Source organism: Oncorhynchus nerka, linkage group LG23 (assembly GCF_034236695.1).
Source record: "Oncorhynchus nerka isolate Pitt River linkage group LG23, Oner_Uvic_2.0, whole genome shotgun sequence".
NCBI classification, from domain to species: domain Eukaryota; kingdom Metazoa; phylum Chordata; class Actinopteri; order Salmoniformes; family Salmonidae; genus Oncorhynchus; species Oncorhynchus nerka.
The window spans coordinates 54,718,124-54,744,244 of NC_088418.1; the positions used below are offsets into that span (position 1 = coordinate 54,718,124).

Sequence of the window (26,121 nt, forward strand, 5' to 3'; positions counted from 1 at the left end):
CCAAGCCTCCACCCACTCAGTAGGACTTTCCTGTGATGTAACAGATACATATGACTTAGTTATAATGATGAAGAGGATGGTCAATGCACGCCTATACTGTGATGCATGCTCATGATGAGCCATTAGACCACTATAATGACCCGAAAATCCATAAAGTCGAATAGCTGCTACTCACATAAGGCTATGTTATGACAGTAACTTGTATCGATCAAAAGTTCATTGCATTTATTTTTTTGTAGGTATCTTGTGTTATGAATGTTTCGGGGTCGGTTCTGCTTGCATGGCCCCTCTTACCAGCATCCAGTGGTGTGATGGTGCTCCTAAAAGTCACAAGGTGGCGCCGAACAACCGGTCAAAACAGGTTGTAGCTGATGTTCAATACAGCGCCACTTCAGCGGCCTGCCTACATGACGTCCCTCCATAAAAACAAACAGAGAGTTGTAAATTACTTTTCAAAATAAACACGGTTTGATCCTGAGTGTCTTATAGGACTAAGCCGTATAGGAATACTGCATGTTGTGTGTCGCATGCAACATACCTGTCAACTGGTGAATAAGCCGTAAGTATTTTACATTTCACATGACTCTAATTTAAAACGTTAAGCAGCTCTTTAAATGAATTGTCATACAGCTCCATCCTTTCTGCTGGTGTTCAACGAACACAGTAAGGCAATAGGCCGAGACATGTAGTCCCATCAATAATATACCCAGATTTCTCTACAACAAAAGTAGGCCTACCTACCTCTCCTTGTTAAAATAGACCACAAACAAGCATTTGATAGCATAGGCCTACTCCACACAATTCAACAATGTGGTATTAACAATGAGAACACACCCAACCCACTCATGGTCATTATGGATAGTGGCATGATGATAAATGTATGCAAGGAGAGGGTCTGACCTCGACTTGAACTCTGTGTAAGAGCATTCATTTCTTCAGACTGCACATATGTCATCTCACTGTATATCAGTGACTACACACTTGTCTCCTATACCAATGACTGGCTGTTGGATTCCATTGCATAGCTGCACAGATAGTCAATGCTGTAATAATGGTGTCATTAAACCTCATTAATGTGCCTGTCTGCTTCCTCAATGTGTTCTTCACACTGTACATCAGATCGGCGACTCACTGCGTCATTAACGGTGATGGAGACAATTGCTCGTTCTTCATGTGAAGTGGCCAAGTGTGTGCGGACAACGGCCTGTTCCATAGAGCCTCAGTCCTCTTCTCTCTGTCTCACACAGAGCATCTGTTCTCACTAAGTACTCCTTGGGCCAAATGTGTTCTGGGAGATTTTGTCAATTGGGTGCTTCATGTGAAAAATAGTGAGGAATAAAAATTTTGCCTGTCTCAGGACCCATTCCCGGAATGTTTCCCACATGTATTCTAGCTGTTGTGAGTTTCTTAGATCTTTTGAGTCATTATTTGCCCTATCATTATGCAACACAGACCTAGGATTTAATTATGTTGTTGTGGTGTTTGTCTGAATAACTGCAGACTGCAGAGTCTGTGTGATTGTAGAGACTAGACTAGGAAGCTGGGTTCCCAACCCAGACAGATGACAGGGGGGAATTATAGAGTTATGAGGCTTAATTGTGTCTTCATGAGAGAATGAGAGTTGTTGTTGATTTATGGCCTGATTGATGGCAGTCCTGTGAATCGGGTCCACATGTGCACTGTCTCCCAGCCCCAGTCCAGTGTCCACAGGGGTGCTGAAGAATCTACTCTGGGTTTCCACTGTCATTGTGCAAAACTCTTCTTGAACTCAGAGAGAATTCAACTTTGAGGCTTTCAGCAGAGCTGTTGTAAAGAGAGTGAAAGGGGAATGGGGGTCGTGTGGCCAGCCACATGGGCTGTTCTCACTCAGATAATGGAGGTCTTTCTGTGGCACTTAACCCCCTCGCCGCACGCTGGGAACGGGCAGCCGTGCGCCCACCGCTTCTCAACAGACACGCTCAGACACGCTCACCCGCTGCATTTACACCCAGGAAAGTCACCTCCAGCCACCTCCCTGCTACACGTGGCCCTGGCAGCAACTCTCCCAGGATCACAGCACATCTCACCCAGGCCAGCACAGAGAGGATGCAGGCCCAATGTCGGTAGGCCCATTGGGAGAATGGTGGATAGAGAGTAATAATTACTCCATATGATGGGAGACCGTGGTCTACTTTACTGTAGAATCTGGGTTGAAGTGTCTGGTGGACTTAAGCATTTTTTTCTGGACACCATTCAGTTGTCTCTCTGACTTCATATAACATCTGATTCTGAAATGTCAGTTTAGGGGTGGTGCAGTGTTTGTATTAGGAAACTACCATGATACCATCGAAAGTTGGTAGGAAGAGAGGCAGATACAAATCTCAATAGTGTAGCTTTTATTTAGACTGAAAGAGGAAGTCTGTCTGTCACCAGTCCAAGTAGAACTGACCTCAAATAGAACTGACCTAACTGATGAGATACGTTTTAGCCTTAGGGTCTGTTTCCACAACATAAAAGGGTACTGGGGGAGAGGGGTTTGGTTATGCCTCTAACCTGGCAGTTGGTGACCCAAGGGTGTGTGTGTGTGAGGGGGGTTAAACGATGAGGTAAAGAGAGTGAGTTAAACCGACCCCTCAGTCCATTAAAGGCCCCTGGGTGTGGAGGCTGGCTGACGACCTCGTCTTTAGGAGGGACGCGGGCGGCTGAGCAGGCCCTATCTCTCTGCTCCGGCTCTCTGCCCTCTTGACCAAACACAATAGGTGTTTCCTCCCCATGACTTGGTCACTTTCACCTGTCACTCAGACTTTCTCCTGTCCCCCAGGGCTGTGTTCCTCTCTCTCTCTGTGGGTCTGAGGAGAACGGCTCCAGGTGAGCGTCCATGTGTGGCAGGCTGCTCCTCCTCAGCAGTGAGTGTGTGCACTGTGAAGCCAGACCCCCCTCTCTCACTCCCCTCCCCCCAGCCATTCTGTTCTGTACCCCTCTCAGTATCACCACCCATCCAATCTCTGCCTTTTATATACATAGTATTATTCACAGAAATATCCCTGCAAACTGAGCTCCATGATATCACCAGAGACATGAAAGTATATAGGGCCAAGAGTTTTTCCTGACCACATGACCTGCCCAGGAAAACTTTTCGCCCCATATTTGACATTGTGATGCACTGACGTACAGTTTCCGCCACCAGAGGACGCCATTCTCTGAGTAACCCTTCCTCTGGTCTCCCCAGGCAACCTCCTCCTCTTCGCCTGTCGCTGTGGCCCCTCCCTTCAAAGGCATAACCTCTCCTAATCCCCCTCCCCCGGTTTCCATGGAGACGGCTCAGACAAGCAGGTGACGCATTGACAGGGAGCAGATGGTTGCCCGTGGAGGTAAGCATGGCTGAACAATGCCCCCATATTCATCATATACAGCCCCTCTCTCTCAACTTCACTCTCTGCATTCTCAACCAGACACACACATACACACACATCAGCATAAACTCTGTGACTCCCCTCCTCTTGAAAAGCTGTTTTTTACACAGATGCATGTACACACAGGCACACAAACCGTAACAATTATTAAACCTTTCAAAGAATGTTGGTTTCTTGGCCCAGGGTACATTCTGATGGACTAGTCCTGGACTGTATTTTTAGAGGACTGAAGGGTGGATAGGGATTGTTATGTATAGTAGAATAATACAGTGTTGTTGTTGGGGTGGGGGCTACAATACATTGAGGGATTGACATGAGGTTGGGATACACTGAGATTTTGGAAGAGGGCCAGTGGCACAGTTAGATAAACAACGGGACCTCCTTGCCCTGGCCTCTGAGTGTGCCTGTCTTCTTGCAGGTGTTTTTGTGGTGCCTTCGGTCCTGTAACTCACTTTTCTAACAAAGCTCATTCGTTACTCTCCGTCTCCCCTGGAGATAAAGTACAGACATCCCTCTCCCTTCCTCTCTTTCTTTCGTCCAACTCCAGAATAATCCAGCAACAATACAGGGGCTTGAAGGTGGTGTGCAGCGATTCGCCGGAGGCCTGGGGGGGGGCTTTATGGAGATCAGCTAATGCATGTAGAATACTGGCGAAGAAAGTGTGCGCCTGTACAATGGAGTCCTCTTTAGTGGCTTCAGAGCGCTCTGCTTAACCCACCACACCTGGAGCTCAAAACATGGTGCGAGAGTACCCCAGCACACCCCACTTCACCCCCACCTCTCCACCTCACCCCACCCCAGCCACCACCACACTTCCAGCACCTATCTATACAGTCTGAGGAGCTGGGCTCGGTGTGGAGGAGGGGGGCTGCCTGCATTCAGGGCCTGACTATGATAAAGACTCACAGTGAGGAGCCATTGAAGAGCCCTGTGCCTAAAATGGAGTCACTAATAGGTGCCTATTCAGCAAGGAAAGGGTTTTCTGAAAGAAAAAAAAGTTTTGGGGGGAAGCAACAATCACTATGCCCTGCTACCTTGTACATGTCAAATTTACACAGTCCCCAGCCTACCCCCTTTTTGCTATTTAAGAGAATCACCATTGAAGAGATTCCATGTATAATTTGGAGTCTCCTTTTCTTACTTGGAAATTAATTGAATAGTCTGTTTCTAAAGTGAGTCCAATCGAGTGGCATTGTTCTCCAAAGAGAGACACACTCTCTCTTTTCTCTTTTCTCTTTCTTTCTCTCTTTTTTTTAATCTCCCTTTCTCCCTGATTGTTACCCTCATACACATGTGTCCAACTTGTACTGAATAGGTGAGGGCCTGTTGACCAGCATTTTGTGTTTCTTGAATACCACTCTTTCTTATAGGCCTACTTTGTGCCAGTTTTGCACCAGCTGTTTCCTTGGTGGGGACACTCACAGAATAGTTTTTGAATATGTCATTTTGACCCAATATGGGTGTTAATGCATGCAGCTTTGTGTATTGATGAATATAGACTAGTGAATAGTGACCCTGTCTATGAGGAGGATGTGCATGGCTGTGGATAGTATTGATGGTTGTTACTAGGCAGAACAGGGGCCTTGCCCAGTGGGAGAGAGGTCATTAATATTGAAATGCTGGGTCCATATTGAGAGAGAGGGCACTAATGGAGGAATACGGGGACCATATTGTGCAGTGTGTCACAGGGCTAAGCTGACAGATTGATGAGATGAGGAAAAAACGTTGATACCGAGAGGGGCGGCCCAGTGTGGTGCCCCAGGCTGAGCAGGGACCAGGAGCTGGAGTGAGCCTGAGGAGCAGGGTTCCCCTCAGTCCTGCTGGGCAGAGGTCATAGTCCCCCTTTGATTCACAGCCCTGCTGCCAACAATGGGCAGCACAGAGTGGGCAGTCCTCTCTCCCTTAGAACAGCGTGAATGTGCTTGTATTGGTATTTTTATGGGGCTTTGTCAGCTTTGTGTGTTTGCGCGTGTAATGTGTGTGTATGCATATGTTTTGTGAGTGAATGTGCTGGGGATGCTATTGCCTTAGCAACTATTTATTTGACATTTGATTTTAAACAGGTTATAAACATTATTATAAACTGGGTGGTTCGAGCCCTGAAGGCTGATTGGCTGACAGCCGTGGTATATCAGACCGTATACCACAGGTATGACAAAAGTTATTTTTGCTGCTCTAATTACATTGGTAACCAGTTTATAATAGCAATAAGGCACCTCAGGGGTTTGTGATATATACCACGGCTAAGGTCTGTATCCAGGCACTCCACGTTGCCCTTAGCCGTGGTTTTTTGGTCATATTCCGCACCCCTTGGGCCTTATTGCTTAATTACCTTGTTTTTTAAAAACCATTACATTAAGTCAATTCATAAGATGTGTTGTTTAGCATTTCTATGTGCTTTCAGGTTCTTATAATAAAGGGTTTGGGAACAGAACAGTAGATGACAAAGTGGTAATAATGCTGTAACAGGCAGACCCTCAAAATGAAGTGTTACCCCATTAGTTCAACACTTAACCTGTGGATTGCAATGGAGTATCAATCTTGTTATGGATCTGACGTCAGATCAGTTGTGGTGTGTCATTTAGAAGAAAAAACGCCAGTTCAATTCAGGGCATTCAGACAAGCATAATATAAAGGTGATATAACTATAATAATGATATAAGCTATATCAAAGAAAATGACCCATTATCGTAAAAAAGTGTTGAGACATCACAGCACGAAGCAGACTGCCAGTGACTTATCCCAGGCTGTGCTTCCCTTTACAATGCATCTCCAAGCAGTGTCTTAGCAACTGGCATTGTGACATCTGGATTACCCAAGGTGCATTGCAGAGACCCCTGTTGGGCAGAACGGAGGGAGCCAAGGGGAGAGTGTACTTTAGGAAGGGACCTGTATAGGCAGGGTCAGGAGCTCAGATACACCCCAAGATTTAGTCTGTCCGAAACAACTCATTTCCTTATTGAGTTCATATGGGAAAAGACTTTTGTCTAAAATGTAAACTTCTACAAAGTTGATGGACGGTGGTCATGAAAGGAAAACAGCTTTACAAGAACTTGTGTTGCATTTCTCAGCTTTTCATCAGTTTGAAAAGAGCTTCTACTAGACATACAATTCAGAAAGGCTGTCAAAGATATCAAACAACCTAAAAGATAGCTTGTGTGTGTCAGTGTGTGTTTAAATGTCTCTTGTCACTAGGGGCAACGGTTACCGTTACTCTCTGGTTTGGGGTTTGTTAATATGTCACTACTGTTTTTTACAAAATGTCCTCTCAAAACATATTCTAAGTTAAAAAACATCCAACTGAAGACAGACACACTCTAGATAATCAGCTTTGATTGATAGGTCTCTGTTTAGAACAAACACAGGCACATACACATTTACACATTCACACGTAAGAGGTCTGATTTGGGGAATTGATAGAGTCCATTGTTTCCACATAGCTTGGTCTCTATATCCTCTGTAATGTAATTATGGCTAGGAGATGTATGCTTATAGCAGCCCAGAATGTGATCCATGTCTATTTTCTGTATTTGGGCTGAAAAGTTCTCTGTCCAGGTGTGTGTGTGTGTGTGTGTGTGTGTGTGTGTGTGTGTGTGTGTGTGTGTGTGCGTGCGTGCGTGCGTGCGTGCGTGCGTGCGTGCGTGGGTGGGTGGGTGGGTGGGTGGGTGGGTGGGTGGGTGGACGATTTTCATTAATGGCTTTGGAGGCTCACAGGGCCCGCCTGACCCAAATGTGAAGGACATATAAGAAAACATGAAATGTGTGTAAATGTGCCTCAAAGTTATGGTGAAAAGTCAACTCTGCGTTCGTAGGTATTATATTACATTCATCTATTTTTACTCTGGGAATAGCATGCACCAGTGACTTAGACTGGTTTAACAAGGTGGTAATTATTAACAGCAATAATCCACGTATGACAACAGTTTCAGTCCCCCACAGGACGGTATTTCATTCTCTTCCTCCCCATGTCCATTCAGTCGCTACAAGAGTGAGGTAGCTATATCAACATCATGGAGAAAGAGCATATTTTGTAGTATGAGACCTGTAGATGTCACATTGTCCTCTCACTCAGTCGGGCGACAGAGAGGGGATGTAAGCTACAGTTTAATAGAGAGGTCGGAGAGATTAGTTCAAGGGACATGTGGGTCATTGAGAACGGGCGAGGGCCAGAGCCTTGCTGGGGGAACAGACTGGACAGAGAACAGCAAGACCAGAATAACCATCCCACCAGGCTCCTGGCCCGGCCCAGACATCCAGTCAACACCATCACCTGGCAACATGGCTCCTGCACAGCACTCCACCAGGACAGGGTGAGTCTGGCCACCGAGCCCTCCTCTTAATCAACAGCAGAATGGACTGAAGCCAGACCTCTCCCATATCCCAAATGAAAAACACGTCAAACTATGTTCAATGAGTCCCACGGTGAGAACATGAGAGAGAAGAGCTGTAAGACCTGAGCATCTGTTCACCTCTTTGACACTAATGAATGTTAAGTTGGTTAGCCGGTGGTGTGCCACCGTCCCAGAGGTCATTGTGACCGGGGTGGCAGAGGGATGCTGGCTTTGTGTCCAGCCACCCGGTGAGGGGCCGAAAATGTCTGGAACGCTAACTCCTGCTCACACAATCACCAGCGCCGATGGTAGCCATATTGATCCTCTGTGCTACCAGATTAAAGTATAAAGAGAGCTCTGTCCTGCCAGTGGGGGTCCCCTCTGACTCCCAGAGGTCACTTCGGGGTCATGGAGCCCTTGCAGCCCCCTGACCCACAACCAAATGTGTACACACACCAGAGGCAGGACACAGACCTTGCGGGGATGAACCCCATTAAACAGGACCGGTTGGATGCTCACATTCAGCTCTCATTATAGCTGACCCTGGGCTTCCTCTTTTGGATCTGGCTGCTCTCTGGTTTAGTCTCTAATTTGAACCTAGTCCGGTCCATGCTGGGGATCTAACCCTGCTCTTTTGTGTGGCCGTAATAGGTTTGCCTTGTGCATGATTGTCTTCTGAACCCGATCTCCTCGTCCGCGGTGCCATCTTGCGTCGTATAATGGTCTCATTGTCTTCCGACACCTGTGGTTCCTCCAGTGCGCGCTTAGTGTGTTGTCCTTGTCTTTTGTGTTGCTATGGTAGTCCTTTGTGTTGCTATGGTGTGTGTGTGTGTGTGTGTGTGTGTGTGTGCTCCCTAATGCAATCATATGTCATTGTATTGGCCCTTTATTGCTGACCTCAACAGGATGCTCTGATCAGGATGCTCTGATCCCTGGTTCTCTGTTCGCTGTGCTGCAGCCTTGATTAAACGTTGATGAAATGCCTATTAATGTACGCTGGCTCACAGAGAGGGTGTAATCAGGTGAAAGTGAATTAATAAAACATCCCGTCTCGTACTCAGGAGAGGAGAAAGGGATCCCCTGAGAAACACAGGCAGATGGCCACAAATCTGAGAGGACAAGGGAAAGTGGGATGGGAGAAAGAGGGTAGAGAGGAGACAGAGAGGGTAGAGGGAGCAAGACCAGCCACCACTTTGGTAATTATCCCTTCATTGGTAATTTGATCTCCCCTTTTCCACCTACTCGTTATTGATAAGCTCCCAGCATATTTCCCCTTTTGACTGCCACTGGACTAGCAAGTCAGCATTTCCTGCCCTCTGAGGCCAGGAGCCTGGCAGCCCATGCTGCGGCCGTGCAACGGTAAACAGCGCCCCCTGGCAGGAAGTGCCTGAGGTCGGTGGAGAGGAGGGGTGGGGGGCCTTGAGACACAAGCTAGTGGAAACTCCATCTGCCAGGAATCTACCTGTACCTAATCTCATCATCTGAATTAGGGTTTGATCCCAGGCTGTGTCACAACCGGCTGTGACCGTGAGGCTCATAGGCCCAGGGCCCTCCAGGGTAGGGGGGGTTTGACCGTTAGGGCTTTCCTTGGCTCATCGTACTCTGGCGACTCCTTGTGACAGGATCGGGCGTCTGCGAGCTGACGCCGGTCATTAGTCGAACAGTGTTTCCTCCGACACGTTGTTGCGGCTGACATCCGGGTTAAGCGAGCAGTGTGATAAGAAGTAGTCGGCCAGGCGGGTCATGTTTCAGAGGACTCCACCTTCGCAATCGCCTCTTCTGAGCCCATTGAGGAGTTGCAGAGATGAGCCAAGGGATCTAATTCAGGGAGAAAACAGGGTAAAAAAAAATATGATTGTGGCCGTACTACCCTGAACATGCTTGTTAGTGGTTAGTGCTGGGACGGGAGACCGCCTGGGAATACCAGGTGCCGGAAGCTAAAAGAAAAGAGTAATAAATGAATAATATAAACGTAAATGATGAAAAGGATAGATTGATCAGATTGGAATGACCCCACTTCCCTGCCATGTTCACTGGGGTGTAGTTTTACACCATTAATATGACATGTAATTACTGTCTGTGTGCCTTCTTGCCGTCTGGCTCATCTCTCATGTTTAGTAACAGGCTCAGGGCTCAGGGCCTCTCCCAGCAGCACAGTTCATGACTGGGAATGAGCTCTGGTCCTTATTCATCACAGCACTGTTCTGGCAGTCTGGTGAAATTGGACATATTTGGTAGCTGAGCAAAAGGAGTCTGGGTAAAACACTATGCACTATACATCCCCCTTTCCCCTTCCTGTCCTCCTCTTGTCCTCTCTTTTCTCTATTCCCAGTGTGATTTGCAATTATCCCCAACTCACAATTCCCCCATCCACTGCCATCCTCTGGTGTGTAAATGTACTGGGTTTCACATTCAATGTGGAATTAGTGACAACAAGGTCATCGTGTCCTAACCAATGCATTCACAATTTATGGGGAAATTGGTTGTTGTCCATCTCCTGGTAATTATTCAGATGGACTGCCATTAACCTGTTGCGACGAGCAATCCTGTATCCGGGATCCTATTTATAGCCTCAAGCTCATTAGCATAACGCAACGTTAACTATTCATGAAATTCCAAATGAAATGAAATAAATATATTAGCTCTCAAGCTTAGCCTTTTGTTAACAACACTGTTATCTCAGATTTTCAAAATATGCTTTTGAACCATAGCTAAACAAGCATTTGTGTAAGAGTATTGATAGCTAGCATACCATTAAGCCTAGCATTCAGCATGCAACATTTTCACAAAAACAAGAAAAGCATTCAAATAAAATCATTTACATTTGAAGAACTTCAGATGTTTTCAATGAGGAGACTCTCAGTTAGATAGCAAATGTTCAGTTTTTCCAAAAATATTATTTGTGTAGGACAAATCGCTCCGTTTTATTCATCACGTTTGGGTAAGAAAACCCCCGAAAATTAAGTCATTACAACGCGAAAATTTTTCCAAATTAACTCCATAATATCGACAGAAACATGGCAAACGTTGTTTAGAATCAATCCTCAAGGTGTTTTTCACATATCTATCGATGATAAATCATTCATGGCAGTTTACTTTCTCCTCTGAAGAAAATGGAACGTGCATGGACCTGGAGATTACGCAATAATTTCGACGGAGGACACCTGGTAAATGTAGTCTCTTATGGTCAATCTTCCAATGATATGCCTACAAATACATCACAATGCTGCAGACACCTTGGGGAAATGACAGAAAGTGCAGGCTCATTCCTGGCGCATTCACAGCCATATAAGGAGACATTGGAACACAGGGCATTCAAAATCTGAACCCTTTCCTGTATGAAATTTCATCTTGGTTTCGCCTGTAGCATTAGTTATGGGGCACTCACAGATAATATCTTTGCAGTTTTGGAAACGTCAGTGTTTTTTCTTTCCAAAGCTGTCAATTACATGCATTGTCGAGCATCTTTTCGTGACAAAATATCTTGTTTAAAACGGGAACGTTTTTTATCCAAAAATTAAAAGAGCGCCCCCTATCTCGAAGAAGTTAATGGCTGAGCATATTGTGGTGTGTTTTTCTAATAAGTTGACTTATTTAAAAATATTGTCCGATATAATGTCTGTCATCATCTGTAGAGGTGATGTTCATTGTTGCACAGAGCAGGAGAGGCCCATACATACAAAGGCTACTTGTCACTCCAGGACTTGGAGATGGGTAGACCTGATGCTGCCCTGTCACTCCAGGTCTTGGTGATGGGCAGACCCAATACTGCCCTGTCACTCCAGGTCTTGGAGATGGGTAGACCCAGTACTGCCCTGTCACTCCATGTCCTGGAGATGGGTAGACCCAGTACTGCCCTGTCACTCCAGGTCTTGGAGATGGGTAGACCCAGTACTGCCCTGTCACTCCAGGTCTTGGAGATGGGTAGACCCAATACTGCCCTGTCACTCCAGGACTTGGAGATGGGTAGACCCAGTACTGCCCTGTCACTCCAGGTCTTGGTGATGGGCAGACCCAATACTGCCCTGTCACTCCAGGTCCTGGAGATGGGCAGACCCAATACTGCCCTGTCACTCCAGGTCCTGGAGATGGGCAGACCCAATACTGCCCTGTCACTCCATGTCCTGGAGATGGGTAGACCCAGTACTGCCCTGTCACTCCATGTCCTGGAGATGGGTAGACCCAGTACTGCCCTGTCACTCCATGTCCTGGAGATGGGTAGACCCAGTACTGCCCTGTCACTCCATGTCCTGGAGATGGGTAGACTCAATACTATCCTGTCACTCCAGGTCTTGGTGATGGGTAGACCCAGTACTGCCCTGTCACTCCAGATCTTGGAGATGGGTAGACTCAATACTACCCTGTCACTCCATGTCCTGGAGATGGGTAGACTCAATACTGCCCTGTCACTCCAGGTCTTGGAGATGGGTAGACTCAATACTACCCTGTCACTCCAGGTCTTGGAGATGGGTAGACTCAATACTACCCTGTCACTCCAGGTCTTGGAGATGGGTAGACTCAATACTACCCTGTCACTCCATGTCCTGGAGATGGGCAGACTCAATACTACCCTGTCACTCCATGTCCTGGAGATGGTCAGTCCCGATACTTCCCTGTAGCCATCTTGAGAGCAGACTGGCACAAGCTGGCACAGGTCAGGAAGGTCCACCACACAACTCTCAAAGGGGGGCTGGGGGTCAGAGCAGTCCTCTCACAAGGCAAGTTCCATTGTACTCGTCCTTCTGAGGCCCTTGTGCCCCGTCACCCACTCCGGGGTGGGGTTATGGCCCATGAATGAGGGGTGAGCCCTGGGAGGATCTCTCCTCTCACACCCTGGAGTGGCCCAGGCCTTGAGCTGACTCAGGGGCTCTGGGAGCTGCCATCCGCTGCAAAGAGAGATGGATGAGCTCCACTGGTGACTGCGGCTGGGTTTCCGATGGGGATGTGTGCACGTCTCTTGGTGATTGATGAGCTTAACATAGTGCCCCAATGCCCCATGGGTCAGACTGATGGACACACCCAGACACTGTGCTGTCCATCCCATGGAGCCGAGCTGGTAAAAGGGCTGTTAAGTCACACATGGACCAAAAAGTGTCAAACCAAAAGCAGTCTGATAACTGAACAGATAGAACAAAGATGTGTTTGAATGGAGACATTACAATTGGCTATCCCTATGATGAAGTGTCCAGTCTGTGCTACAGCATAGCTTGACTGCTGGAGACTGGAGTAGTGGAATAGTGGTACAGACCAGCTCATTATAGAGACAGAGGGGAAATTGATGCACCAGGAGGCGTTTCACAGGGATGTCTATGGAGCTGTCTGTCTGTCTGTCTGTCTGTCTGTCTGTCTGTCTGTCTGTCTGTCTGTCTGTCTTTTTTCTGTCTTTCTTTCTTTCTTTCTTTCTTTCTTTCTTTCTTTCCAGCCACAACACTGGCTCAACACTCTCTCCATCAGCATTAGTTCATCTAAAGTTGATACATTTGTCTTGGTCTACAATAGTGTTTCTGTACTTTTTCTGAACTCTTTACAATTGAGAAATGACCTGAAAGGATTTGATGTTGAATGTTCCTTTCTGACAGGTTTAAGAATGGCCTGAGATGATTTGGTATGCCTTGTTCTGTGTGTGTGTGTGTTGTGCTCACTGATGTCTGTTGTCCTGTCTGTTTCCCAGGCACCTTGTTATCTGTCCTTTGTCAGCAAGGCCATCTTGTGGGATCGAGGACTCTACCACTACACAGTGAGTGCCAAAATACAACTCTAACTATACACAGCACATGTACAGCTATGTAGAGTAATACAACCACAATCTGTATAAGGTGCACTGTTACATTACACACAAAAATGCAAAAACTGCAAAAATTCACACATACACACAGGCATGCATAAAACACACACTTACACACACACATACACACACACACACACACAAGCTTGTCCCCACCTCTCCCCTACTCTCTAAAGGGCTCTGTGAGTAGTTGTGCCACAATTAACAGTGGGGTTGCCATGGCGACAGCAGAGTTGTGTGGGCTGGCTTCCTGTCTTGGCCTCTGGTTAAACAAACAAGTGAAAAGGAGGGACAAAGACGTTCGCTGGTCCTTACAGCCTCATTTACATCTTCAACTGCCTTCAGCACTTCTGTATTGACCAAGTTTATCAGCCCGGCATCACCCTGCTCTCATTATCTCTCCTCTCTATGCACTGGAAATACCTGATAAATCATCGGGTTGTAACGAGTAACGGTCAACAGCTCCTGTCTAACGGTGACAGTTCAACTCCACACTGAACTTTATGGGCCGTCCCAGTCCAAACAGGCCCATTGGAGAGGCCAAGCAGACAGGCTGTTGAACCAGTGGTCCGCCACTCCCCCGATGCTTCCGATCTCCCACTACTGTCACCCAGGACACGATGCCTCTGATCTCCCACTACTGTCACCCAGGACACGGTGCCTTCGATCTCCCACTACTGTCACCCAGGACACGATGCCTCTGATCTCCCACTACTGTCACCCAGGACACGGTGCCTCCGATCTCCCACTACTATCACCCAGGACACGGTGCCTCCGATCTCCCACTACTGTCACCCAGGACACGGTGCCTCCGATCTCCCACTACTGTCACCCAGGACACGATGCCTCTGATCTCCCACTACTGTCACCCAGGACACGGTGCCTCCGATCTCCCACTACTATCACCCAGGACACGGTGCCTCCGATCTCCCACTACTGTCACCCAGGACACGGTGCCTCCGATCTCCCACTACTATCACCCAGGACACGGTGCCTCCGATCTCCCACTACTGTCACCCAGGACACGATGCCTCCGATTTCCCACTACTGTCACCCAGGACACGATGCCTCCGATCTCCCATTACTGTCACCCAGGACACGATGCCTCCGATCTCCCACTACTATCACCCAGGACACGATGCCTCCGATCTCCCATTACTGTCACCCAGGACACGGGGAGTACCGAGACAGTAGGCTGCAGAATGCACACGGACACAAACCAACCACAGGTGCTCAAACAAGAGCACTGGTTCCAGGATAGGTTATTTATACATATGGGTGTTTACAGAAGGAGTTAGCTGTCAGTTTAACAGTTCCAGGATCTGTCTTGTATAGTGTTCTGTTGTCTCAGGCTCTGCCAGTGGTTACAGTAGTATTGCCCTCTCTGCATACCAGGGCATGGTGCTGCTGAATCAGTGTAACCAGTGACCACACCGGTGGACTAACACTGATCATTATGCCAAGACATTATGCCAAAGCTGGCATGGCCATTGTTCTTATTGTTCTATTCTACCAAACAACACTGTTTTCAAAGGAAGACGATCTCTACCACTCAGTGGGGCCCAGCCAATAACAATGGCTAGAGCTTTGTACTGTTGTGTTGGGGTAGTGGGCCTGTCGTGTTGTTGCGTTGGGGTAGTGGGCCTGTTGTGTTGTTGTGTTGGGGTAGTGGGCCTGTTGTGTTGTTGTGTTGGGGTAGTGGGCCTGTCGTGTTGTTGTGTTGGAATAGAGGGCCTGTTGAGTTGTTGTATTGGGGGAGTGGGCCTGTCGTGTTGTTGTGTTGGGGTAGTGGGCCTGTTCTGTTGTTGTGTTGGGGTAGTGGGCCTGTTGTGTTGGGGTAGTTGGCCTGTCGTGTTGTTGTGTTGGGGTAGTGGGCCTGTTATGTTGGAGTAGTGGGCCTGTCGTGTTGTTGTGTTGGGATAGAGGGCCTGTCGTGTTGTTGTGTTGGGATAGAGGGCCTGTCATGTTGTTGTGTTGGGGTAATGGGCCTGTTGAGTTGTTGTGTTGGGGTAGTGGGCCTGTCGTGGTGTTGGGGTAATGAGCCTGTTGTGTTGGTGGGCCTGTCGTGTTGGGGTAGTGGGCCTGTTTTGTTGGGGTTATGGTCTTGTCGTGTTGGGGGAGTGGGCATGTCGTGTTGTTGTGTTGGGGTAGTGGGCCTGTCGTGTTGTTGTGTTGGGGCAGTGGGCCTGTCGTGTTGTTGGGGAAGTGGGCCTGTCGTGTTGTTGCGTTGGGGTAGTGGGCCTGTTGTGTTGGGGTAGTTGGCCTGTCGTGTTGTTGTGTTGGGGTAGTGGGCCTGTTATGTTGGGGTAGTGGGCCTGTCGTGTTGTTGTGTTGGGGTAGTGGGCCTGTTGTGTTGGGGTAGTGGGCCTGTTATGTTGGGGTAGTGGGCCTGTCGTGTTGTTGTGTTGGGATAGAGGGCCTGTCGTGTTGTTGTGTTGGGGTAATGGGCCTGTTGAGTTGTCGTGTTGGGGGAGTGGGCCTGTCGTGTTGTTGTGTTGGGGTAGTGGGCCTGTCGTGTTGTTGTGTTGGGGTAGTGGGCCTGTCGTGTTGTTGTGTTGGGACAGTGGGCCTGTCGTGTTGTTGTGTTGGGGTAGTGGGCCTGTTGTGCCGGGCGTGGATGGTGGATGTGGGGTTAGGAGGACGAGTTGGCGGGGCCACTGGGACTACTGCAGGGGCCTGAAAAGCAAAGCAGGGTCATTGTCTCTCAGTGAAAGTAGACAGTTGCTCTGAATGCTAAGCTGCATCTGAGCCTGGCTTCTGACACGAGCTGATAATCAGATTTACTCCGCTGAATCCGCTGGACTCCACAATGCGCTCCACTGTCATCCCCCCACAAACCTCCCCCACCCCAAACTTCTCCTCTACCAGAGCAAAGCTAATTACACCCCGCAGAAACACAAATCTCCATCATTTAAAAAGTCACTCTTTTTCATGGGTTTAACCTTGTTAGAGCCTAAGCCTGGCTTTCTTATACGCCAGGCTCTCTGTGAGGAATTCTCTGTTCCTCCTCTAGACAGACACACACGGCACAGAAACACACTTCTGTTTCGCCTCGAGTCGTCTCCTTGTCAGTGGGTTCACTCAGAAAAAGTGCAATTAAGTGAGTGTGAGCCTGTGTGTAAGCGTGTGTGTTAGCGTGTGTGTGTTTGGAGGGGTCGAGAGCGCACGCCGGCCTCTCCTCTGCAGGCCATCTGGGACTCTGACTAATAGACTTCCTACATTCATCTTCCAGTGCTTGTACATCCCCATCAGGGAGCTGTTGACCACAAACAGGCCGTAATGACATTAGCCAGGGCTGGCTTTGGGCTGTTCTGTGTGAGGCCGGCGTGTGGGCTGCCTGATGCCAGGAGGTCAGGCTGTTTCCTGGGGCCCTGCAGGAGCCTAGGTGTAGTCATAGGCTCTACTCTGTTGCTCTAAGAAGATCAATCAGGATGGAGTGAGCCGTCAGGGTGTGTCAGAGTGGGTGTGTCAGAGTGGGAGGCTGCTTGAAATACCAACACTGAGTGAACCTCATCATGGTTGAGTAAAATCATTCTAGTTATACAGGTGTGAAAAATGTGTGTGTACAGTTGTGTGTATCTGTTACCCAATTAAGAGACCAGGACAACTACAGCTTTGGGGGTAGTTCAAGCGGGACTTAGAAGGTAAGGCGTGTGTATGTGTGTGTATGTGTCTGTATGTGTGTGTGTATGTGGGGTTGTAATGGCAGGGTCCTGCCGTAAAGGGCGTGTTGAGACCTGCCCTCTGACGGTCTGACAGGTTGTGGGCTGGATGACACCCTTCTCACCTCATAAAGCTCTTCAGTGGGCGGGAGTGTGGGGAGATGGAGGGAGTGAGGAAGAGGAGTGAGGAGGAGGGCATGCTCCAGGACCTTTGTTCTCTTGTTCTTCTTCCTCACTTCTTCCTCTTTTCTTCACAAGAATGCAAATGTGTAAACCCTCAGAGGAGAGGGAATGAGTGTAGATGGTGGAGGGATTTAAGGCTGATCCTCCCTGTATGAGTCACATAAGTCACAGACAGTAAGCCTCCCTTTCTCTGTGTCTGAGGGGTACTGAGGGCTCATCTCCACAGACTCCCTGGTGTGTGTGTGTGTGTGTGTGTGTGTGTGTGTGTGTGTGTGTGTGTGTGTGTGTGTGTGTGTGTGTGTGTGTGTGTGTGTGTGTGTGTGTGTGTGTGTGTGTGTGTGTGTGTGTGTGTGTGTGTGTGTGTGTGTGTGTGTGCGCGTGTGCGTTCATGCCTGCTTCTGTGGTTGTGTGTTTATGTGCATGTGTGTTTAGGGTTAAGGGATAGATGAAAGACGAGGTGAACTTTGTTTAGGTGTCTCAGATGTAGCCGGGAATCCAAGACAAATAAATGTCCTCTCTCCGTGTGTGTGTCAGTGGGTATTTTATTACATTTGGGTGTTTGTTCTCTAAAGGCCAGAGAGGGAGTGAATTAGTCCCTGGCACTGAGTCTGTGGGCTGAGTCATTTCCCCTGGCTGGCGTACAGTGGGTAGTGTGGCGTGTGCAGCCCCACCCCCCCACAAGTTTAGTATTGACCGTCCCGCCTGCTTTTATCTCAGCACGACCCTTGTTTAAATAGCAATAGGACCATGTCCTGTGTGCTCAAATAATCTTTATCATCCTCACAGAAGTGTGTGTGTGGCTGGGTGTGTGGGTGGGTGGCTGGGTGTGTGTGTGGGTGACTGGGTGTGTGTGTGGGTGGCTGGGTGTGTGTGTGGGTGGCTGGGTGGGGGGGTGTGTTGTCAAGAAAGCTGTTAAAAAAAGGCAGGGAGAGGTTGAAGCTTTCTCCTGCTGTGTTGAGAATGTATGTAGCCTGAGATCTGATCTTCAGACACAAGGGGGCACTGAAGATGACGTGCATTATTTGAATTGTCTGTACGTTGGCGATCACGTTTAATTAATGCTGTGATTCTCCTTCACGTTGCATGTGGAGAATGACTTTATGTTGCTTTATTTACAGTATTTGGAAACTGGGATTTTATTTGATTGATCGAAAAAACAGGATACATCTAATCTTTCTTTCTCTCTCTCCCTGCCCCACACTATGTTTTTGATGTCCCTTTCAGGACCTCACTATGTTCTTGTTGTCCCTTTCAGGACCACACTATGTTTTTGATGTCCCTTTCAGGACCACACTATGTGTTTGATGTCCCTTTCAGGACCACACTATGTTTTTGATGTCCCTTTCAGGACCACACTATGTGTTTGATGTCCCTTTCAGGACCACACTATGTTTTTATGTCCCTTTCAGGACCACACTATGTTTTGATGTCCCTTTCAGGACCACACTATGTGTTTGATGTCCCTTTCAGGACCACACTATGTGTTTGATGTCCCTTTCAGGACCACACTATGTTTTTATGTCCCTTTCAGGACCACACTATGTTTTGATGTCCCTTTCAGGACCACACTATGTTTTGATGTCCCTTTCATGACCTCACTATGTTTTTGTTGTCCCTTTCAGGACCTCACTATGTTTTGTTGTCCCTTTCAGGACCACACTATGTTTTTGTTGTCCCTTTCAGGACCACACTATGTTTTTGTTGTCCCTTTCAGGACCACACTATGTTTTTGTTGTCCCTTTCAGGACCTCACTATGTTTTGTTGTCCCTTTCAGGACCACACTATGTTTTTGTTGTCCCTTTCAGGACCACACTATGTTTTTGTTGTCCCTTTCAGGACCACACTATGTTTTTGTTGTCCCTTTCAGGACCACACTATGTTTTTATGTCCCTTTCAGGACCACACTATGTTTTTGATGTCCCTTTCAGGACCACACTGTCCGTGATGGACGTCCTTCTCTGTGTCCTCGTTTCCTGGTTCACATGAAGGCCTGTCCTGCAAACCTCAGAACCCCACATCTCCTATCCAGTAACCCCAGGCCACGTCCTCCTCGCCAGGAATTGACCCAACAAAGACACACCCTTGGCGGCCTGAAGACGCATTCATGTGCAGGTGAGCCACAGCAAAAGCCTTCCTGCTGCTTAGACAATACAATATACTGTGCAACAACAACGTACAAGATAAGATAATAAATAGTTTATTAATCCCACAATTCTCCCTCAAGTGATTAATGAAGTATGTATTGTTTATTTCATCTTCAGAGACAGATAACCTTGTGGTATCATAGGGCATTGTTGCTTTTGATCCCACACCGTTGCTCATTAGGGAACTAGGTCTCAGTGTTAGAGCGGTGGAGGTAACCACCTGGGCCTTCGTTAGTCCTTAATCCATCCCTCGGCCCACTTTGTTAAGGCCTAATCCCTCTCTTTCTGCTCTGGGGAGGAAGTGTCCATAGCGCCGCCCTCCTGGTGGTCCTCTGCTAGGGTGTTAGCCAATGAAAGGCTGTGCCAGCATACCTGCCGCTCCTTTCAGGGCCCTGCCTCTGATGTGAAGGCATTTGCCCCCTGCCAGGGCCATAGCCACACTGCAGCACACGGCTTTGAGACGAGTGTGAGGAGCCAAGGGGGAACCAGGGGGATTGGGGTATTTCTCTGCTCTGGAACCGGGTTCTAAAAACCAATTATTCTACCATATGGTGGTCGGCTTCAACACAATCGTCCCTGACCCTGGTCCCTGAGGGAAACGCGCTGTGCGGTATTAGCGGGAGGGGTGTGTGTAGCTGTGTGCCCCTGACACATGGCATTCATATACAGGCAGACACACATACATACATACATACACACACACACACACATACACACACGCACTTCATGTGTGTGTAACAGATGGGAAGTGCAGGGCATTGTGAGAGGAGAATAGTGCAGAAATGTGCTCTCCTCCAGTGCAGCTCTCTGTATCCCCCTGCTACCGCTGACTCCTTTCTGTCACACAGACCCCCAGGAAACAAGAGTGCATTGTCTCACCCCCCCGACCCCCCCCCCCCCCCAACACCGCAAAGAAAAGAGGAGTGTGCATAGGCACAGAAGAAGAGTAGAGAGAGGGGAGAAGGAAGAGGGCTGGTGTCGGCTGGAGCTGATGTTCGTGGAAGGGATCTGAGAGGGGGATGAAAAGAGGAGTGTGGAGAAGAGAGAGAGTGGCTGAGGAGAGAGTTCCCAGGTAGTGTGAAGTTCAGATTCAGGTGCAGGAGGAGAGGAGTGTGACAGAGTAGAGGTATAACAGATGTCTTCTAGGAGATACAGACATCTTAATCAGGATATTCTAACGCTGCTCTCAGGAAAGGAGGATAAGCTGCCAAGATGTAGGATTTGGATCAGTTAATTGATATGTGGGTGGAATAATGTCAAATGAATGACAAATCATGATGAATCAAGTTTTTATAAATAGCCCTGCCTCCAGTACTGGGTAGCATTCTGAATATATAATATTAAGATGGGAATTGGGCAGCTGGTCCAACAGGATGGGGTTTCTTCAGTCTTTGTTAGAGCACTGACCCACACAGCAGGGAAAACAATGTTTGCTCCGGGCCTCACTAAAGTGGGGAAGAAAATGTCACTGGCAGCTATTGGCAGAGACGCCTTTGAGCTGTAAAAGATGATGAATACCATTTATAGATGACCCTCTCTGAGGACCCCACATGTTAACTATTCACCACCTTTCTTTGTCAGAACTGAACAATGCCCAATGCCAAAAGTTAAAAGCTTGTATCCCCAGCACACACCTTGCCTAGGTTGAGACAGTCTCTGACAAGACAGTATCATCGTAAATTAGACTAATCAAAATCTGTATTGAATTACAGGAGAGAAATACCCCCCCCCCCCCCCCCCGGTCATATCTGCTTGAATTAAATCATGTATTTACCCTGTCTATTGCAGACTCCAGGAGCCTGCAGCACTGCAGCACCACCAGAGGGAGGCGCTTAGCTGTTGTTGTTCCCTGTGTACCAGTGCCAGTCTCCCCCTCTCCCAGCAGAGCCTCCCCTGAGCTCTCAGTCTGTCCAAGTCCAACATCCTCTACTGTCACCGACTCTGGGCAGCAGGGGACTGGATACAACCCTGCTCCATCATCAGCCCTACCTCATGTCCATACTCAGAAAGGAGAGAAGGAAACAGATGATGGTGTTAAAGAGATGGATGAAGGCACTTCGGCTTCCTCAGGGGCCTTCCGCCCTCCAAGGCCAGACCAGGAGCCCAATTCTGGTCCTGAGGACATAGACCCCTCAGTTTCTCCAATCCCTAGTGTCTGTGAGGGTTCTCTCTCAGACTTTAGCCGCCCACCATCCAGCCAGTTCAGCCGAAGCACAGACCTGGGTAGTGGCCGGAGCAGTCCTCTGTGTGGTATTGTACCTACGCTGCTTTGAAACAATTGAAGTGAAATGTATTCAAAGCTGTTGCATTCCCCATGGGCTACTAGTTGTTTCATAAATGTAGAAATTCATAATTACTGTAACTGTTGTACACTACCGTTCAAAAGTTTAGGGTCACTTAGAAATGTCTTTGTTTTTTAAAGAAAAGCACATTTGTTTTGTGCAATAAAATGAGCATCGAATTTATCAGAAATACAGTGTAGACATTGTTAATGATGTAAATGAATGTTGCAGCTGGAAACAGCTTATTTTTAATGGAATATTTATATTATCAGAGACCATCACTTCTGTGTTCGAATGGCACGTTGTGTTAGCTAATCCAAGTTGATCATTTTAAAAGGCTAATTGATCATTAGAAAACCCTTTTGCAATTATGTTAGCACAGCTGAAAACTGTTAGGATTAAAGAAGCAATAAAACTGTCCTTCTTTAGTGAAAACTGTTCGTATTAAAGAAGCAATAAAACTGGCCTTCTTTAGACTAGTTGAGTATTTGGAGAATCAGCATTTGTGGGTTTGAAGGCTCAAAATGGCTAGAAACAAAGAACTTTCTTCTGAAACTCGTCAGTCTATTCTTTTTCTGAGAAATTAAGGCTATTCCATGCGTGAAATTGCCAAGAAACTGAAGATCTTGTACACTGCTGTGTACTATTCCCTTCACAGAACAGAGCAAACTGGCTCTAACCAGAATACAGTAGAAAGAGGAGTGGGAGGCCCCGGTGCACAACTGAGCAAGATGAAAAGTACATTAGAATGTCTAGTTTGAGAAATAGACGCCTCACAAGTCCTAAACTGGCTTCATTAAATAGTACCCGCAAAACACCAGTCTCAACGTCAACAGTGAAGAGGCAACTCTGGCATGCTGGCCTTCTAGACAAGTTCCTCTGTCCAGTGTCTGTGTTCTTTTGCCCATCTTAATCTTTTATTTTTATTGGCCAGTCTGAGATATGGCTTTTTCTTTGCAAACTTTTGAACGGTAGTGTGGGTGATCAAAATCCTTAAATATTCTGTGATTTTGTACACATACTTGAATGTTTAGTTGTAGCCAAGGCTTGCTTTCCTATCATATCAAATGGAAGGATAATTATTCCATATATCCTTTTTAATTTTTACAGCGAATCTGAGTGACCTGGACTCAGAGGGTGGCTCTCCTCTCTCCCAGCATGGCTCCTCTTCCATGTCCCTGTCTGCTCTGGCCTCCTGCACCCCACATGACCCCCCAGCACACCAGCCCCCAAACCCAGCCCCTCACCACCCTCAACACCATCCCCTCCCTCACCAGGCCCAACACTGCCCACCTGACTGGACCACCACGGAGCCCCAGCCAGGCCATGTTCTCCCACCCTACCCAGACCCATCCCTGGACCCCAACCCAGACCCTACTACCCTAGCTTTCCCATCAGACACCTGGAAGTCCTGCCCCAGCCCACAACAGTGCAGGATAACTACCCGACCAGGGTCAGGGTTAGGGTTAAGTTTGACCTCATCTCCTGTGGTGGTGGAGAGGCAGGACTGGACATCACACCGCTGGTCAGTCCTTCCCCCCATCTCTCCTGTCAGAGGTGAGTAATGATCTCTGCCTGTCCCATATGGGCCTTTCACAGCATCCTTCCCAGCCTCCCTCCCAGCCTCCCTCCCCGCCTCCTTCCCAGCCTCCCTCCCCACCTCCTTCCCAGCCTCCCTCCCAGCCTCCTTCCCAGCCTCCCTCCCGCCCAGCAGCAGCCTGCACTGGTGCCCCTTACCTAGCGCCACGGGGCTGATTGTCCACAACATGGCTGGACATCTTCCCTGGTACAAAGAGACGGCAGCCAACAGACAACAGAGGAAATCAAAGCCTCCCTCCTCAGATCAGATGTTCCTGTCCCCATCGCCGCTCTGCATTGTGAGGTTCTGCTGTCAGCCCGGTTTTGTTTCCCCTTTAAAGCAGCAATGGAAAGAGGACTCTTTTTGATGAAGAGCTGGTACCGTTTGATTCCCAGTTCAAAGGCGCGCGAGGCCCCTTCACAATAGGAGGGAGTGGGGGGTTCCCTGCCTCGTGTGCCGTCCCCACTCAGCCGCGGCTTCCCCGCACTCTCGCCATTCTCCCGGTCGCTGAAAGGGAGACGTGTAGCCGATGGTCATAAATCCACACTGACCACCTCACGCTGACGGGGGAAACAGTTAGAGCTACGGTCCACAATAGAATATAGTGGCTTTCCGTCGCAGCTAATTTACCATTTAGAATAGAGATAAAGGACGGGGCCACTGACATCTGACTTTTATGGGGGGCTTTATGAAAGACTATGAAAAGAGAGCAAACAATTGGGAAATTGTGTCGGGATTTTCATTCTCTAACAGAAGTGATGAGAAGCCGTCTGCGCTCTTCTAAGGTCCTTTCTACTGATTAGTATCGGTTCCAGGTGCGTAGGACTCAAAATAAGAACACTGAAAGAGATTTCGACCAGCACACTGTTGAAAAAAGGAATACATTCAAAACTGAGGCTTGAAAGTTACATAAATATGTTTATTAGAACATCACGGTGCCCCAAAAATCAATCAAGTGCATAAATGAAAGATGAAAATAAAACACAAACATTCCCGGCCTTAGGCCTTTCCTCACTGTAAATAGTCGGCACACACACCTGGCTTCTATAATAGCATATGTCACATGATCAAGAAAGAAAACATCACAAATTGGTACCATGTACAATTTTTTTGATGTACATTTTATACAGAACATACAAAAGCAGACAGAGAAATATCATCAATTATTGCTTTTACATATACATTGTGACCATTTCTCTATCATAGATAGCTACAGTTCTATATGGTGGCATGCTGTTCTCTATGGAGGAGATACAGCTATATGGTGGCATGCTGCTCTCTATGGAGGAGATACAGCTATATGGTGGCATGCTGCTCTCTATGGAGGAGATACAGCTATATGGTGGCATGCTGTTCTCTATGGGGAGATACAGCTATATGGTGGCATGCTGTTCTCTATGGGGAGATACAGCTATATGGTGGCATGCTGTTCTCTATGGGGAGATACAGCTATATGGTGGCATGCTGCTCTCTATGGAGGAGATACAGCTTTTTGGTGGCATGCTGTTCTCTATGGGGAGATACAGCTATATGGTGGCATGCTGTTCTCTATGGAGGAGATACAGCTATATGGTGGCCTGCTGCTCTCTATGGAGGAGATACAGCTATATAGTGGTGGCACATTGTTCTCTATGGAGGAGATACAGCGACAGTATATGGTTGTGGCACATTGTTCTCTATGGAGGAGATACAGCTTTATGGTGGTGGCATATTGTTCTCTATGGAGGAGATACAGCTATATAGTGGTGGCACATTGTTCTCTATGGAGGAGATACAGCTACAGTATATGGTGGTGGCACATTGTTCTCTATGGAGGAGATACATCTTTATGGTGGTGGCATATTGTTCTCTGTGGAGGAGATACAGCTATATGGTGGCACATTGTTCTCTATGGAGGAGATACAGCTATATGGTGGCACATTGTTCTCTATGGGGAGATACAGCTATATGGTGGCACATTGTTCTCTATGGGGAGATACAGCTATATGGTGGCACATTGTTCTCTATGGAGGAGATACAGCTATATGGTGGCACATTGTTCTCTATGGAGGAGATACAGCTATATGGTGGCACATTGTTCTCTATGGAGGAGATACAGCTATATGGTGGCACGTTGTTCTCTATGGAGGAGATACAGCTATATGGTGGCACATTGTTCTCTATGGAGGAGATACAGCTATATGGTGGTACACTGTTCTCTACGGGGCAGTTGCAGAGCAAGTCACTGGTTCATTTATTTCACACAGAAATAAATGTAGAATAAGAATTTGTTCTTAACTGACTTGCCTAGTTAAATAAGGTTAAATTAAATTAATTATAAAATAAAAATATTTCACACAGATGTAGACAGACCCAGGTTTTGGTGAAAACATTTCAACATTCTACAATTCTAAACTCAGCAAAAAAAGAAACGGCCCTTTTTCAGGACCCTGTCTTTCAAAGATAATTTGTAAAAATCCAAATATCTTCACAGATCTTCATTGTAAAGGGTTTAAACACTGTTTCCTATGCTTGTTCAATGACCTATAAACAATTAATTAACTTGCACCTGTGGAACGGTCGTTAAGACACTAACAGCTTACAGACGGCAATTAAGGTTACAGTTATGAAAACCTTGACCACTAAAGAGGCCTTTCTACTGTCTGAAAAACACCAAAAGAAAGATACCCAGGGTCCCTGCTCATCTGCGTGAACGTGACTTAGGCATGCTGCAAGGAGGCATGAGGACTGGAGATGTTGCCAGAGCAATAAATTGCAATGTC

At 47.5% G+C, this 26,121-nt stretch overlaps 1 protein-coding gene across 3 annotated transcripts in view; it reads left to right on the forward strand.

Moving 5' to 3' along the window:
• Nucleotides 1–7,361: 7,361 nt before the first annotated feature.
• The window catches only part of LOC135563975 (mucin-2-like), a 31,166-nt gene continuing 12,406 nt past the window's right edge, over nt 7,362–26,121 (forward strand). For all 3 annotated transcript variants that reach the window (XM_065008301.1, XM_065008302.1, XM_065008303.1), the window contains exons 1-5: nt 7,362–7,702; nt 13,395–13,460; nt 19,283–19,466; nt 21,287–21,748; nt 22,891–23,337. In XM_065008301.1, coding sequence (XP_064864373.1) covers nt 7,532–7,702; nt 13,395–13,460; nt 19,283–19,466; nt 21,287–21,748; nt 22,891–23,337 — 1,330 coding nt within the window. In that variant the 5' untranslated portion in view covers nt 7,362–7,531. The remainder of the gene's footprint in view (nt 7,703–13,394; nt 13,461–19,282; nt 19,467–21,286; nt 21,749–22,890; nt 23,338–26,121) is intronic.